At 39.4% G+C, this 17,697-nt stretch overlaps 3 protein-coding genes across 3 annotated transcripts in view; all 3 read left to right on the top strand.

The window, feature by feature from the left end:
* The window catches only part of LOC115739662 (equilibrative nucleotide transporter 3-like), a 469,706-nt gene that overhangs the window by 324,657 nt on the left and 127,352 nt on the right, over nt 1-17,697 (top strand). The window lies entirely within an intron of this gene.
* LOC115739726 lies at nt 10,351-11,735 on the top strand. Its single transcript, XM_048285731.1, has 2 exons — nt 10,351-10,652; nt 10,796-11,735. Exons 1-2 carry the CDS (start codon nt 10,382-10,384, stop codon nt 11,575-11,577), a joined length of 1,053 nt encoding a protein of 350 aa, XP_048141688.1. The 5' UTR covers nt 10,351-10,381; the 3' UTR covers nt 11,578-11,735.
* LOC115739728 (endonuclease 4-like) lies at nt 12,344-17,638 on the top strand. The gene is made up of 11 exons (XM_030672954.2): nt 12,344-12,530; nt 12,629-12,726; nt 12,802-12,948; nt 13,557-13,731; nt 14,367-14,474; nt 14,572-14,627; nt 14,906-14,989; nt 15,591-15,683; nt 16,377-16,444; nt 16,740-16,813; nt 17,206-17,638. The coding sequence occupies exons 3-11, from the start codon at nt 12,835-12,837 to the stop codon at nt 17,322-17,324; spliced, it is 891 nt and encodes a 296-aa protein (XP_030528814.1). The 5' UTR covers nt 12,344-12,530; nt 12,629-12,726; nt 12,802-12,834; the 3' UTR covers nt 17,325-17,638.

Here is a 17,697-nt window from a genome sequence, read left to right as displayed (position 1 = left end):
GCAGGGGCAACTCCCAATCCACGCCCCTAAGAAGTTTCTTATGTGCTTGCGAATTCATCCACCAAGATAAAAAGTTGCTGCATTTTAGATGCTCAAAAACACTCATACATTGCATAGTTTGCGCATGACTGTTCCTCATGTTTAATTTACCAACTCTGAATAAGGAACATGAACTACATAAAATACATCAAATGTATGGAATGGGGCAGGCGGGGATGATGAAAGGCAATCCTTTCCCAAACACGTCCCATTTTTTCAAGAGAGTTGAACGATGGCTAAATTCCGCATTCCCCGAGGTAAAGAGTTTTCTCGCGAAAGGTACGATAGCCGAAATGACAAAGGCATTCAGTTCTCTATCCTAAACACTACAGGTGATCCATTGATTACCCCTTTTGAGCGGTGGTTTCATTTCTTTACCCCTGTCAAGAACCACCCCACATCGGGGTCCAGACGAGTTAATTCCAGCGGCAACACGAGGTAAATGGTTAGAAATTTTCTTGCTCGGACTAACATTAATCTTCGGGTGTTTCTTTGCATTTATACTCGAATTTTAATTCAAGTGCCTTAGGATGATGAAGAGCATTCACTTCTCTATCCTATACACTTCATTCTTTGCATAGCCCACTTGAGCCCGCAAATTCATTTCTTAAACCCCCGTTGGTGATCATTTGCTCATTCCAAAGACGAAGATAGCATTTTCCCAAGGATTAGAATTGGAGATGGTCGGGTCGACAGAGAATTCCCGAATGATCATTATGTTTGTTGTAATTCCCGGTTCAAAATCATGGGATTGTAAAAAAAAAAGAGAGGCAAACTCGGCTTAAAGGAGAAGGGCCCGCTCTCGAAAAAAAATAAAATAAAATAAAAACAAAAAAAAGCAAAATAAAGAGATGTCGAAGAGCTCTCAAAGAAAAAGGAAAAGAAATCTCTTCTCGAAAAAAAGAAGAAAAAAAGAAAAATGAGAGTCGGGAGTAAGAAAAGCAAAGGCCGATCTCATATGAAAATTTCAAGCATAGGAAAAGCAAAGTGCCTACCAAAAGTAAGGCCAATGCACATTCATTTGTAAAGTACTTCTGAATTTTGAATGTACATTTTTGCATGTTAAGTTGTAAATTCCATATACATGTTTGCATTGTGTCTCTTGCAAATCCTCGACAGACACTTGTTGTGAAGAAGACTCCCCAAGAAGTCGGTTTGCAAAGTGCAATTTTCAGTAGAAAACTACCATCTCTCATTCAATGATGGTATTCTTTCTGAAGATATTTCTAGAAGACCAAGATCGGTGACTAGTTGACGATGATCACCAACATCAAGCACCTTCTCATATAGTTTCTGAGCCAAAACGAGCCTTTTCGTTCCTTAGTCCCCAATCCTAGCTTACGTTATAACCCTCCAAAGTCTCTTCCGATTAGGGCACTTGAGTTAACGTAGAGTTAAATGATTTTAAGCATCACTCGAAGAAGTTCGAGCAAGATTATTTCTCTCTCATTTTTGCGGGGTTCTTGACTTGTAAATCTGGAGCGGATGATGAAGAAATTCATTTCAAGACCTTGACTCAACTAGAGTCCCCTTTGTAAAACCTTTGACCTAGCCCTCATTTCGGTCCTAATCAAGACCTCCGGATCGGCTCGGTCGTATCAATTGCGAGATTACTTGGATCCTTATCGAATGCGATGATGGAAAGATTGAGTGATTTCTCTTGAATCCCGCAGACAGGATAAATAGCTTTTCTCGAGAGTGAGAGAAAGCCCTTTCTGGACCGAAGTCCCCCATTCAGCTCACATTCGAGGTATTCGTAATGTGAGAACCTCCCTGACAAAATTGGTAATGCAAACTTGACGGAATGGTTATGCATGAACCATAGTATGAGTGATTGCATTATACTCATTGTTGAATATGTTTGTGTGTGTTACCTCCGACATTCTATGATAGGTAATACATTCCCGATGTTCGAGTTCCCTCCCAAGGTCTCGAAATTCATCCAAAGATTATTGAATGAGCAAGTTTTGCTGGCAAATGCCTACCAGGTACGATACGAGCAATCTGTTTCGTTCCTTGATTAATCGTTTGGAGAACCCATGTAAGTTTTCTCAACCCCTTTTCAAATTAACAACTCTTCCGATGATAGTTGTTATGATTCAATTCGTGCAATATGCCCATTTTATACTTATCGATTCCATTCGATGGTGCTCCTATCAAATATTGTTCAATTCGGGCAATATGCCTCTTCCGTCAGGTCGTGAAGACATATGCACTGGCGATCTTGACATCTTATCAAATCATAACGACGTAGCTCTTATGATTTCGGTCTCGAATCACGAAGACGTATGCACCGGTGATCTTGACCTTTAGTCGACTCATAATGACATAGCTCTTATGATTTTCGGCTCCTTTATCAAATCATGAAGACATTAGCACCCATGGTTTTGATCCAAACCAAATCATAATAACGTAGCTCTTATGATTTTGATTCCCCTTTGTCGAATCGTGAAGACATATGCACTGGCGATTTCAACATTTAATCAACTCACAACGACGTAGCTCTTGTGAACTTGATTTCACTTCTTTCGACTCACAACGACGTAGCTCTTGTGATCTCGAACGACACACATATTTTGCGCCGTCTCGCACCAGAAAGAAGCCTGCAGTAACGGATAAGGCACCGATACCTTAAAATCCTTGCATTTGCAAAAAGAAACTTGGAAATTAAGAGAACCATTAGCTTACGAGAAATTTGGTAAAACATGTATTCTTGTATGCGATCCATGTACAGGTTTCTCTAACATGGAAAAGAGGAATTATGACACATGTTATTTACAGTCTTGCATATCATGCATCACTTCATTACATTAAAAAAAAATGGGATTAAAACTCCCGCCAAAAAGTTCATCCATAATTTGCACTATCAAAATTTAGGATTCAATTTTGTCTTTGAGCGAAACCTCTACGAGCCTCCACTCAAAGAGGGGCAGCTGTTGACGCCTAAATTTTGACCAATCTATTTTTTGCATAAAAATTAGAACTAATTTTAGTTCTAAATAAAAATCATCTCACATATTTATTTTTAGCGTACATTGCATTGGCATATAATTGGGCAAGCAGAACACTTAATTTAGCATGCGTCTAGACTAGGCACGGGATGGAAAAATACACCGAGAAGATTTGAAACTTCAGGGACTGCATTGCAAATACCAAAAGAAGATGGAGAAAGGAAGATGGTGAAGAGAAGATAATGAAAGGAAGATGGTGAAGAGAAGATAATGAAAGGAAGATGGTGAAGGGAAGATGAAGAAGAGAAGATGAATATGAAGAAGGGAAGATGAAAATGGAAGATGAAGAAATGAAGATGAAGAAGAGAAGATGAAAATGGAAGGTGAAGAAGTGAAGATGAAGAATGAAGGATGGAGAACTTTGCCTATAAAAGAGAGCTCTTGAGAAGAGTTTTAGGAGAAGAATTTTTGTGATAGAGAAGGTAGAGAGCTCTTGAGAAGAGTTTTAGAGGGGAGTGGAAGAGAATTGAGAGAGTTTTGAGAGAGTTTTTGAGAGGAATTTTTAGAGAGGAAAAAGAGAGTTCTTGAGAAAAATAAGAAGAGAAAATTCGAGAGTGAAGAAAAGAATTTTAGTCGAGCATCATCTTCGACGAGTCCCGACACATATTTCGCCTCTCGCCACCCAACAACGCCATTGCTTGCCATTTTCGACGACAGCCGCGTTCTTCCAGCTCCGAGATCTTGAAGGGAACTATAACGTGTATGTGAGTAAGATTTTGTGTAATAGAAGGTAATCCTTTCCATCTCGATCTACAAAAATGTAATCGTTTGGTTTGAATATTTATTTGTTTATTTTAGACATGCCACGTGTTTCAAATTTTAGCATTATTACATGTTAATTTATTTTTATAAATATTCGTGATTGGCTGCATTTTCTTTCTTTCTAAATCACCCATGGTGTATATCGTACAAAGTTCAATGTTTTACATCCCCATAAAAAAGAAGAAAAAACCAAAAAAATTGCATCTTTGAATTTCGAGTAAAATCCATCAAAATTGCCAAATCAAATATTTTTCATGAAAATGGTACCGAAAGGGCGTTAGAGAAATCCGACGTAACCAAATCCCCGAATTCAAAATCTCCGGTTCGCGGAAATAAGATAGTTTTCTCCCGCTATTTTATTTAGGTTTCTAATCAACCTACCGAAAATGATTAGTGGCGACTCCAAATTCAAATCACATTGCATGTTAATTATTTGAACCTTAAGTTGCGATTTGGTATGGACTTGGGAGAGTCCGAGTTAGGTTAGTTAATTAATTAACCTGATAATCCATTAGCCCGAAAATTAACCCGTTTATTTTTTTTTAGGTCGCGACAATAGTCAAGAATGAGAAGGATCAAAGACTTTAAGGGACAATGATTAGTCAACCCCGAGCAAGACTAATGGCCTCCCGCGTATTAGTTCTTTGTCATGTTGGCGCTTTCCTGGAAAACACCGACATAATATTTGGACGGTGGTTATGCAAAGTGCATCGACTAAAATTACCAAAAATCAAAATTATAAGAAGTCACCTGCTGTGAACGCTCAAAGTATAGGATCAACCCTGTCTTGGACCAACACGCATCTTTTAAGGTCAGCTCCTGTTTCACGTGTATTTATAGTCTAGGGAAACTCTCCTCCGATTCGATGGAGTGATCCGGTTTATTTCTCGACCCTTTTCTTCGTCCTAAAAAAATCTGCTGGCCGGGAGCCACAATGTGTCGGTGCCCTTTCTGGTCTTTGCGATCGCTCCCTATCCTCGTCGATAGTCAACATATTTTTCCCAAAAAAAAAACGTGTATAGTTGATAATGACGGATTTCACACTAACTTATAGGCTATCAACATGTGTCGTTGAGTAGCCCGACGAGAGACCCACCACCAGGTGAATGCCCGATTGAGGGTGGTTTATGTTGAGAAATCTAGCAAATGGGTTCGGACTATAAGGCGTGATAGTACTCTCTTTAAGAAATTATTTGCCTCACAATGTTGCTAATGGTTATCGGCAAAGATCCTCCGGGATACAACAAAGTTTCAAACGAGAATAATATTAGATAGTGGTTCTAATATTTCGCCAAAAACTCTCTAGGGAAACAATCATAAAAAAGGCCGTATCTCTTTTGGAAAGTAGCAAAAATTTGAAAATTAAAGAACTGAAGTTCTAAAAATGAACAGTATAGTTGATCGCTCCGATCAAGTTGGAAGATCCAGTTGTGATCGTGCGTGGAATCCTAACACATTTGCCATAAGTTCCCATGGAGCAACCACTCGACTCTCGGCTCCGCCCAAAAGACAAGCATGTAAACACAAAACAGAGAAATGAGAATGTCAATGACAGCTTGGAATGGGAAACACATGCATGCACAACATCAACGAACGAGGTGAAGCTGGGTCTACCCATAATTCAGTGGAAACTTAGGGCCCGCAAGAAAACACTTCAAAATTTTTATTTCTCCGCCAAAAGCCCATCTAGCAAAAAAATACGTTTGATAAAAACCCGATCGAAGTAGAAAGCCGTTTGATAAAAAAATTGACTTCCGGTTGTGTTTTTCAATTCCGCAGTGAAAAATCTTGCCTAATCGTTTTTTGAGTCTCATCCGAGAAGTAAAGAATTTTCACTTCTCTCGGTCCCGAATGGCTTCTATTGCGAACTCCTCTTCTCTGTCGGAAGCTGAAATTTATTTCAGTTATCAAATGCATTTCTCAACCAAAAATCAACTTCTGAAGCGAAAATTGAAAAATCAACTTCTACTCAAAAGCAAAAGTAGAAAAACCAACTTCTTGCTAGAAGCCATTCTCGATTGAAGAAGTGTTTTCATGCGAGCTCTTAGCAATAGCGGGCTTGTGGCATTGCACGGAGACAATCCACGTTCTAATCAACAAAGCGTTTGTCTTAGCCTTTGCACTGCTCCGAGATCCGATCTTATCTATTAATATGATCTTGAACAAGTCACCACGAGAATCTCTCGATAAACCATATTGACCCCGATTGAACATGGGGCGTCCCCGATTGGCCCTCTCAGCCCTTGCAGTTCTTAGTAGGACCCGAACATCGCATTGGATCAACTCTGCCGCCTCACTAATTAGCCATCCGGAAGCGTCCGGTTTATAAAGCATCGCACGCGGGGCCGGGTCTACTAGTACCTCAATCTTGTCTACCTGAAATTTGTGGCCCGACCCTCTCGAGATGCCGCGCCTAGGGCAAAGACCAACTTCTCTAACGATAAGCGTCACGTTTCGGGATCCTCCTTTGAGGGCTTAAGTACACTACAAGTGTCAAAACTTGTGTACGGCTAGACATGGCCATGGGCCGTGAACCGCCGGCTCCCTTCGGGTTCAAGGCCTGGTTCCGGTTTCAAATTTAAAATTTAATTTTAAATAATAAATTATGAAATTAAAAAATAAAAATTATCAATTATAAATTATAGTTAAATTGTACATTGTAATCAAATTTGGGAGAAAAAAAGGGGAGAGGGAATGAATTTGAACTTAATGAATTATCATTAAGTGCCTACATATCTTCTTGGGGATAGAAAAATCAAAGCTCATGTAGTTCTTTTACCTTTGATAACCCCAACTTACCTCATCGTCAATTGTCACTATCCGTGTGGTACCTGTGGCGGTGGTATCTCCACTATTATCATTGAAGAATTCGTCATCTCGATCCATCTCTTGTTGTCGAAATTTAACCTTTGTCAAATCATGGACACAAGCTTGAGCCTCCACCGCATCCGGATTTAATCTTGAATGGCGGTCGTCCAAAATTAATCTTCTAGCGCTAAATGCTTGTTCAACTGCAACCGTTGAAGAAGGAGTTGCTAACATATGTCTTGCGATGAGAGCGGGGATTGGAAATTGGATTGAATGAGCCTTCCACCACTCTAGAATTTTGAAATCAGTATTGTGTTCGGAATCACGGAACTTAAAAGCAATGGTTAAATAATTTTCTAATTTGAAAATATTACATATTGGTCCCTTTTGTCTTTTTAGTCTATTAATTAGCAGATTGTGCCTTCTACTATGTCTACCACTCTCCTCCCTTTGTGAGCTACTAGGTTGAGAAGATCCACTATTACATAAACCATATCTATTATAAAATTCATTATATAATGCTACTATAGCGTTTTTAACCTCTACTTATATAGTTTTAATAGCTACTATTTCATTCAAATGTAAACAATCATAATAATAATCATTCAGATAATCATACAAATCATCTAGTTTAGTACGTGGATAAAAAATAATAGCAACCAAATAAATAAGAAGAATGCATGCATAATAATGCAGCCATTTTGCTTTCATTGCTATTATAGTCGGAGCTAAGTGAACATCTTACTCATATTCACAAAAAATACCAACAATATTAACATGCTTTATTAAAAATAAATGCGTAGTATGATAATAAACATCAAATAAAGTATAAGTTGCATTATTAAAAACTTTCAAAAACCTAAAAAAAAATTGCAAACAACCTAATCTTGAGGGAGTAAAGTAATTTTGGAAACATTATTTGAAAAAAATGTACATAATAAATCTTTATAAGCAAAAGATTGATGAAGCAACTCGTGGTTAGAATTCCAACAAGTCGGAACATCTTTTGAAAATCTTTTTGATTTTTGTTCATGTGATTTACAAAATCTACCCAATTCTTTCATAACTTGGGGACGACTCCATAAAAATTTAGTTACTCTCTTTATTATGGTGAGAAAAGTCTCAAGAGTTCGTAAACCATCTTGTACACATAAATTTAAAACATGGCAAGCATATCTAATGTGAAAAAATTGTCCACCAAAAAAGGATTCACAAATATTTTTTAAATTGAGAATGGAAGTGGAGCGGTATTTGACACAGAAGTATCAAAACCAACTGAAAAAAATTTATTAATCAAAATAAATTCTTCTAAAACTTACATAATTATTCTATAAATATTATTGGCGGTATGCCTTTCATCAAACACTCGAAATGCAAGTACACTTTTTTGAATGTTACAATCGTCACCTATCCAATGACTTGTGATACTAATATAACATTGAATTTACCAAGGATCACTCCAAATATCGCTACTTATATGCACACGTCCATTGAAATCCGTAAAAAGGTTTTGCAAAACCTTTTTTTATTTTTTATACACCCTAAAAAGTTCGCATTTAAGAGTAGTTCTCGAAACATGTTTTACTTGTGGAGTACATGCGGTGTTGATCAAAAAATTCAAACCAAAATTTTCACTAGTAATAGAAAGTAATATTCAATGGCAACATATTGAGCTAATGTTTCTTTATAAAGTTCATCGCTATAACGAAATAAAGGAGAAGTGTTAGGATTGGTGTACCCGAAAATTTGTTGTTGCCTGGTGTCGATCCTCGCTTGCATTACATGTTTTTGCGTCGGATGCCAACGGTATGTTCCATAGCTGTCTCCTTTATTAAAATTGTATGATTTGGTATAATGTTTCCAATTTATTTGTACTTGTCTCCACTTACATGCACCTTGTTGAAGTGTTGCCATAAGTTGGATGTACTCTCCCGGGCTTGCTATTCCAGCTCCTTTGTTGTCGATGTTTCTTCAACATTGGTAGGAAGATGAAGACTTTCTTGCATTGGGACATGCTCGACGTTGGGAACATAGTTGATAATATCATCATCGTCTACCCAACATGTAAACTCACGAGGATTATATTGATCATGAGGTTGAAGATAATCAGATTCCCCTATCCCCATCGGCATCGAGTTCTTTCCCTTGTCACCGCCTCCGCTTCCACTTACCTTTTTTTTAGAAAATTGAGCGGAAAGGCAACTCAAAAAATTGACAGAATTGAGCCGGGATTCAGCAGATTGAGAGAATTGAGAATTGAGAGAATTTGATTGAATTTGAGAGAAATTATGAGAAAAAATGAAATGAGATGGAATGGTATTTATAGAAATTATAGAAGCAAAAAAAAAAAGTGTAGGGGGGTTTTCATAATTGCAACGACCAAAAGGGGTTTTGGTTTGGGGGGGAGAGGGAGGAGGGGTGGGGCCCGGGGGAGGGAAAGAGCCGGCTCTTTCTTCAATTTTTTTTGGCCGGTTCCTAATTTTTTAAAACTGGAATCGGCTCGTGAGGGGCCGGGCCGGTTCCAGTTCTTCCACAAGCGCATTCCAGGCCCAAACCGACCCTTGGCCATGTCTACACCTAGGCCACTAGCGAGGTGGAGCCCCGCCATCATTGGGCAACGTGAGCCTTGGCAGGGGTGGACAAGCTTCGTTGACTCGCCAACTGTCGCCTAGATCCGGCAACCCGCTAGAAGAAGAAGAGAAAAGAAATAAAAAGGAGAGACAGAAAATAAATAAAAATATTCAACAAGCACAAAAAATTATGTCGCGGGACGGACTAAAATGACACAATTGCAAAAAGTTTGAGATTGAATCGGCAAAAACCCAAAAAAAGAAAGTTTGGGTCCGAATCAAGCACAATTGCATCAAATTTAAGATTTATTGGGTAAATTTTCCTCCTTATATTTGTACTTGCTAACCTTATACATTATGAAGCATAATATTCTTTTCCCCAAGTAATCCTAACAAACATACAATTCATTAATTGAGATATCTCCAGATATTGACTCATTTAATGGATCCAAAACCTGGGGTTTCCTAATAAAACGAAACCGCACGCAATATTGTTAGTTCGATGTGCATTACTTTAATTTTATGCGAAACGCCAAGCAACCAGTTAGGCAACCCACCACTTAACTCTCCTTCCATTTATACAAGAACCAAACTCTTCCCAAATTTATAAAAAAAAAAAAAAAATTGTAATCCATGGTCCCTCAAGTTTGGCATTTTCGCGTTATAGTCAACACATTTGTTAATAAATGCGTTTTAGCCCTAAACTTCCGAATTTATTTATTTTTAATTCTTGTACTCGACCAAGCTAAACCGCGACGTATTTGAATAGCGACACAGACTTGCATACCGAACCATAGAACTCGAATGCAATCTCAGCCATTGTGACCTACGTTCAACATTATTTCGATATTCAACAGACACCAAAGGTTCAGAAACTGAAATCTCAATCTTTCCAAGATCATGGACTAAAGTGAAAATATCAAACAGAGTAATGCGCGAACCGTAAAGCGTCAATTTTGAAGATGACTAAACCAAAATTGTGAAATTGTTCAAAACTTCAGTCGTGTTGATTTACTAATAGTTAGTCTTAGCCTATAATTCTACAATCTGACCAGCAGGTACTAGACTTTGCCTAACATCTAGCAAAAACCCACTTCGTGCGAGAACTTATTTAAAGAGCCCGAGGCTGATTTTCGTGTCTCTGTACCTCATAACATCTGCAATCATAACTCAGGAGGGGAAAAAAAAATTATGGAGTTTGCATTTGTCAGTGTTCGTCGGCTGATGTTGATCATGACGTTTGTGCTCATGAGTGCTTCTTTGGAGACGCCGGTGGATGCCGGCACGGCGAGCTCGGCGAAAGCAAAACGGCAGCAGGTGACGTGCAACAGTCGCAGGAGCGAGTGCTTCCTAAAGCCCGTGACATGTCCGGTCGAGTGCCCTCAGGTGAAGCCCGAAGATCCCATGGCCAAAGCTTGCTATCTGGATTGCTACTCGCCCAAGTGCGAAGCTGTCTGCCGAAGTAAGTAATCACAGACAGCGTCCGAATCAACCTTCGATCTTTGGACCATTTGTGCATTGTCGGGTCATTTGCTATAGGAGTTTATGAAACGGCATTTCTCTAGTGAACGAGGGTCATGTAGCTAACACGTTTCGTTTGAGCAGAGCGCAAGCCGAATTGCAGCGGGACGGGGGCCGCATGCTATGACCCCCGGTTCGTTGGTGGGGACAACATTGTCTTCTATTTCCACGGCAGGAGCAACAAGCACTATGCGCTGGTATCCGACACCGATCTCCAAGTCAATGCCCGGTTCATTGGACTCCGACCCGTCGGGACAGCCCGCGACTTCACATGGATCCAAGCCTTGGGTCTCCTGTTCGGCTCCCACACATTCACTCTTGAAGCCACTAGGGCTGAGACATGGAGCGATGAAATCGACCACCTAAGGTTTTCATATGACGGGACGTCCATAACCTTACCAGAAACCCACAATTCCGAATGGAACTCGCCTCGCAACGAGATCAAATTGGAGAGGACAGTGAGCAAGAACAGCGTCACATTGCTCATTCAGGAAACCCTAGAGCTCTTTGTTAGTGTGGTTCCGATCACTGAGGAAGACAACACGATACACGGCTACGGAATACCGAGAAACGACAGCTTCGCCCATCTGGAAGTGCAGTTCCGATTCTTCGGGCTCTCGCCGAGGGTCGACGGGGTTCTGGGGAGGACTTACAGGGCGGACTTTGCAAACCCGGCGAAGCCCGGGGTCGAGATGGCGGTTGTTGGCGGCGAGGACAAGTACAGGACGAGCTCTCTCCTCTTATCGGACTGCGCCTCTTGCGTGTTCACCCCTGGGGACAAGGTGGTCTCCTTGCTGAGGCAATATGGTATGCTGAGTTGCAGCAGTGGAGTGGAAGACGGCATTGGCATGATCTGCAGAAAATAACGTACTCATTGCCAAGTATCCAAATATTACAAACTTCTATATGTTGTCGTGAAAGTTCGATGATTCTCACATAAAATAACGAGGTTGGAGATTGAACTACAAATCCACCTTTGATATCTTTGTAATAAAATTGTGTTCTTCTATGAAATTTGTTATTTTGACGTAATAATTCAGTTCATAGGGACTTAATTTGTGTTCGCATTTGATTTTCTTTTGGCTAATCTTAGCTATGAATCAAGCGTTAACTAATACTTGATTTGTCTACTTAATAAGACTGATCTAGCTGGCGAAGTTGTGTAGTATGAAGGGGACCATAGGTTAAAACAAGAGAGCTGCATCTGCTTGCATTTTTTTCGCTAAATCAGATATCAACACATTAGTGAACGGAATTAATTTTCTTTTCGGATGGTGGATATTTATCGTACCATCGATAGTGACGACATTAGATTCAACCCGCTCGATTTGAAAATTTATGTTAAATGTGAGCGAATTCAAAATTTAAGCACTGCGTAAAGTAAGAGAAGTATATTGAACATTATTGTGATGGTTACGACGTAAGTATTAAAGAAAAATTTTCATATAATTAGGGATATTCGCATAAGTCAGGGACTTTTTTGCAATTTTTTTTATAACAAATTGTGGGTCGGGTGAAGTAAATTGAAACAAACGTCAAAATCCAGGGACGAATCGCAATTGTGCAAATGAAAGTAGGCGGTAAATTGAAGAAACGAATCACTTTTTCAGACGGAAAGCCAATCACTAATCAGACGGTTAGCACGATGCGCACGTCGCTGTCGCTTCATCATCTTTCTTCTTCTGTTTTTAAATTATGTTTGATCTTTTGGGATTTTCACCTCTTTGCAATTTCCGTTGATCGTTTGAACGACAGCTACACCGGAAACAAGCAGAGTCCCCACGAAGAAAATCCATTGATGCTCTGAAGAATCAGTCAGGTAATCTCGTGTTACTAAGATCTTAGTCTTCATGTTGGTTTCTGCTAATGCGGTCGTCCGGCCGAGGGTTGATGACGAATTTGAGTTCTTGAACTCAGAACAGTTGCCGTTCCTCATGTCGTGAAGAGTCTGTAAAAATCAGAACTTTCAGACTCTCCATTTTGTTCTTGAAGCTGTGTGACCCGCAAATTAAGTGGTGGGTTCTCTTGGTATTCACGCAATGGTTGATGAGCTACCGAATTGAAGTTGACTCTTGGCTTAATTTGATAAGACACCGGTTTCAAGATCTGTTTTCTGGCGGGATATGGGTGGAAATGGGTTTCTTCTGGCTTGGAGGTTTGTCGTGCTTCTTCAGTTGATCAGTGGTGTTCTCGGTTGGGGAAAGGAAGGTCACTACGCAACTTGCAAAATAGCAGAGGTGAGTTCACCATTTATTGATCTGCTTCGGTTAAGGACAATCCAGATGGCTTTTTGAAATGAGTTCTGAAAATTTTCGCTATGATCGTGATTTGTCCTTCATAAGGACCGTTCATGAGTTTGCTTCTACAGATAAAAGCTGTGTCGTTGGATAGGTTCTGTGGAGGCTTTTAGCGTTCTGCTTGATTAAGTTACTTGATTCTCAACAGGATTGGTTATGCCAATCTGCTTTCAGACTCTAGTTGGTCGACTTTGGAGGTCGCTGTACAGAAAAAGGTCGACTTTGTGGTTTAGAGATTCCGAAATAACTTTTGTGAGGCAACGGAATTGCTAAATAAATTAAAGGGGTTGTTGGAAGCTAAGTTGTATTAGATCTCATTTCAATGCTCCAATTGAATGCATGAATTTGATAATCACGTACGAATAAAGATCCAAGGGGCTCACCCAGTTAGATATAAAGACATGGGATTGGTGAATGATAACTGGTTCCAGTTCCCATCATCACATAGTTAAGTAAAAATCAGTTTACATAAAGTGATGAAATGGAAGCTTCATCAGTATTGTTTTTTGGTTGGAAAATAATTGATTTTAAATTTTTAAATGCATAAGGAGCTTCTAACAGAAGATGCCAAGGCTGTGGTAAAACATTTGCTTCCTGATTATGCTGGAGGGGATCTTGCATCTCTTTGCTCCTGGCCTGATGAGATTCGTTTTCACTATCACTGGAGTGCTGCTTTGCACTATGTTGACACGCCAGATTTCAAGTGTAACTATGAATACTGCAGTGAGTGGTCTACATTTCCTGCATTGTGAATCTTCTTCTCTTAGCCCCTATATCTTTTTACGGCACGTGCCATATTGTTCTTGCTGTGGGATAGCATTAAGCTTCCGTTGAACTGATCCTTGTACTCTTTATGAATCTGATGTCATACTACTTTGATATATGTATTGGCAGTATCATCAATTTTAATACTCTCACATCATCTAAGCTATGCTGGATATTGCAAGCAAGTTATTGCTTTTCCTGATTTACCAAATTACGCAAAGCACACTCAGGGGGCTGAGGTGACTTGGCGCTTGAGTAACCAAACTAATCATGCTATATTTTCTCTTGATGCATAGGACATATGTTTGCTTGCAGTTTCTTGCAGTATTAAGTGGTGGCTATTAACATTGGTTGCCTTGCTGTTGAAATTTATGTAAGAGTCTAGTTGACAACAGTCTCTTTATATCGTGCGAAGACTCCTCTCTGTCACTCTAGAGTCTATGTTAGAGATCATAATAGCTGAGTTTAAGCTATGCTTGATTGGCCTCACGTACTATGCTCCGCATGTCTGTCATTGGGCCTTGCCCACGGTTATTCTTAATAAATCTAGTGCAGAAAAGGGGAAAATAATACTCTCTACCTTCTATTTGTAGGAGATTGCCATGACTCTTCCGGGCACAAAGATATGTGCGTTACCGGGGCAATCTACAATTATACAAGGCAACTCGAAGCAGTTGGCGACTCCTATGCAATAACAAATTGTAAACATCGTTTGCTTTAAGGATGCATCAATATATGTCCTTTACCTCCTTCAGGATCCCTCCATCTTGGCGTCTCACTCCTTTCTGATGTTTGCAGACAACTTAACAGAGGCACTTCTTTTCTTATCACATTTTGTTGGGGATGTCCATCAGGTTTTCACTTCTGGAATCTCTTAGCAAAGACAAAGAATGAGATATGCGAAATGTTTAATAGCTGTCAAACAATCACCTTTTGCTTATTTCACAAATATTTATTCTCCCAAGAGTAAATTGTGTGGTAGTCATGGAGAAACATATTGCGTGGGCTAGACATGCTACTGCAAGTAGGAAATCCTTAATTGTGTATGACTTTACCATTAGGGAATCCATGCTCCTCCTCAACCATAAACTATGAGAAAATCTTAGGTTAACTATCTTCTTCTGTCTGGCAGCCCCTGCACGTTGGTTTCACTGGAGATTTGGGTGGAAATACGGTAATTGTTCATTGGTACCGGAGGAAGACTAATTTACACCATGTAAGTGTTCCTTCCACTGATCAAGCTTCGTGGCCTGTCCAGTCCATTGTCAATGGAGGACATTGAGAAAATCAAGTGTGCAAGATTTATGACAAGAAGCAGTTCTGTGCTCTAAGATAGTAGGAATCAAATCTTCTGAAATGCCTTACAATTTGAGTATTTGTCTTAGAAATTTTATGTGAAGGAGGGTGAAGGTTGACCCCGTTGGAATTTCTATGTTGTTAGTCTCTCCTCAACTTTTAAGATGTCTTCTGAAGAATAAAGCTTGTGTGAAACTAAGTTGATTTATGCATGATGGAGCACATCGACTAAGTCTAAATATGGACTCATTTATGTATTATTCTTAGGTAGGATATTTGATTTCAATCAGTCTAATGTAATCCAGAGTCATGATAACTGGCCAACCCTATGTGCAAGGGACAAGGTCTAGTTTCTTTAGTATTACCCAGATCTTGACTATGTGTCCTTGTAGTTTTCCTGTTTGTCAGCTTTGCCAATTAGCAAGTAGTGACTGCTCTGATCAAGTTGGAAGATCCAGTTGTCATGACGATATAAATTAAACCAAGATATCCTTACATCTGTCAAAACAATATCATTTCAGGTGTGGGACAACATGATTATTGATTCTGCATTAAAAACATTTTATCAGTCTGATCTTTCTCAAATGATCCAAGCCATTCAGAGAAACATTACGGTAGGTTTTGCCAATATTTATTCGGATTATTGTATTTTTCAGCATCTTCTACTTCTCGAGTGAAAATTACGTGGTGTTGTAGCAATATGTCTTGCTTAAGTAAAGAATATAATCACTCTCATGAGGCATATGATTCACTAAGCTCCATTTAGTTTCTTTATTCTAGGGATTAGAAAGTAAAAAAGAAACTCACAAAGTGCATTTGAAAGCACAAGATGTTGTGTCATGGGATGCGACCGCTGGAATGAGTCTTATCTAATTATAAAGTGCAGAATATGGCTTCCATGATTTTGATCATGTAGTAGCTGTGTAAAGTGAAGTTTTTTCTGTTTCTTTGTTTGATAACAGTAGTATTTTATGGACCTTTTTTATGCCATTGCACCCTATAAAAGCCTGATTTTGATCATATTGAGGACACTTCATAAACTTGTTTCAGGTGGAGGGGGCGCTCTGTCTTTGTAGCTGTTAGCACTTTTTCCTTTGTCCGATTAACATTTTTTACCTAATTTTCAAATGATGCTTATTTTAGAATGATTCAAGTTTACAATTTCTATAGTTTGCTTGCTGTTGGTTTCACTTAATTTAGAATTCTTTGGTGAGAGTGCGACCCATCATGCAAAATTAAGCATGAACAACTGTTATAACTGTGCAACTGTCTTTTCTTTACCCTTTCTATATATCTTGATGATTTAGGATGGCTGGTCCAATGATGTACCATCTTGGGGAGATTGTGCATCTAACAAAACAGTTTGTCCAGATCCGTAAGTCTCCTCTTTTGCTTTTACATGTGCTGATCGTTGTTGAATTGATTGTTTCACCAGGACGCCACGTTATGCATCACTGACTTGTGCTTATAACATTTCCAGCCATGCATGAGTTCTTCGGGCTGCCTATTTTATGAGTGTAGTTTTTACCCTGCAAAGAGTATCCCACAGTGAAGCTGATCTAGCAAATATTTGCTCGAGATACAGTTTTCTCTTCGATTGGATAAAAAGTTGACTGTTTATCTTGTCATTTAGACGAACATCATTACCATCTTTTTTTGTCTTTTTGCAGTTACGCTTCTGAAAGCATCAAGCTGGCATGTAAATACGCATACAGGAACGCCACACCAGGAAGCACTCTAACAGGTTCTTCTTTCCTTATTTTTTCATCATTTATCACCTTCTGGTAATGCCATATTATTGAAAGATCGCATGTCCTGTTTGAGAGGTATGAACTGTCCAACACATGCTTACTGCTTTATGTGCTGTAAAAGCTATGGCATCAAACAGGTCAGAAGCTGTAACATGCATTGTAATGGAGATGAAAAGGCAGCGATGTCAATTGTTTTATGACAACTCCACTTCAAAATTGCTTCAAGAGGAGATCTCATTCAAATTTGTTGATCTTTTCCTTTACTTATCTGCCAGTATCCTCCTTGGGGGTGGCACTAGACATATCACAACTTTAATTTCCTCGATTTCATTGCATAGTCTTTTCGTTTCACATACTAATAGCATATTGATCTTCTTCCATGTAGATGGCTACTTCCTCTCAAGGCTGCCTATTGTAGAGAAGAGACTAGCTCAGGCAGGGGTCCGCTTAGCGGCGATCCTGAACCGGGTTTTCGCTTCTCCGAAGCAAACTGCACGTGAATGAAAGACTATTGGAGTACACCAACTGTTTCTCAAGCTCACGGCATGGGGACCTGATAATTCGGTTCAGCCACATGGACGATCTACTAAGCGGAATTGACTAGCCGTTCTCTTTTTTTATCAACCTTTAAGGGCAAAAAATAATTACACTCCTTGGCCACCTAATCCTCTCCATCCTATTTTACATGCTGATGCTATGTATATCCCAGAATATGCCCTGTTCTCTATGTAATGGCAGTCAAACGTTTGGGACAAGCAACAACAGTTAGAAATGCTTACGTGCAAGCAATGGAAATGTTCTCAAAAGTTGTGTATATATATCTCATTGGCCTTCCTGTGATCGTTTTTCATCTTTGCAATTCACTTACAACTGCGAT

Source organism: Rhodamnia argentea, chromosome 9, assembly GCF_020921035.1.
Source record: "Rhodamnia argentea isolate NSW1041297 chromosome 9, ASM2092103v1, whole genome shotgun sequence".
In the NCBI taxonomy this organism is placed as follows: Eukaryota; Viridiplantae; Streptophyta; class Magnoliopsida; order Myrtales; family Myrtaceae; genus Rhodamnia; species Rhodamnia argentea.
Note: the sequence above shows the minus strand (reverse complement) of the source record. Positions and strands in the feature narration are given on the sequence as shown.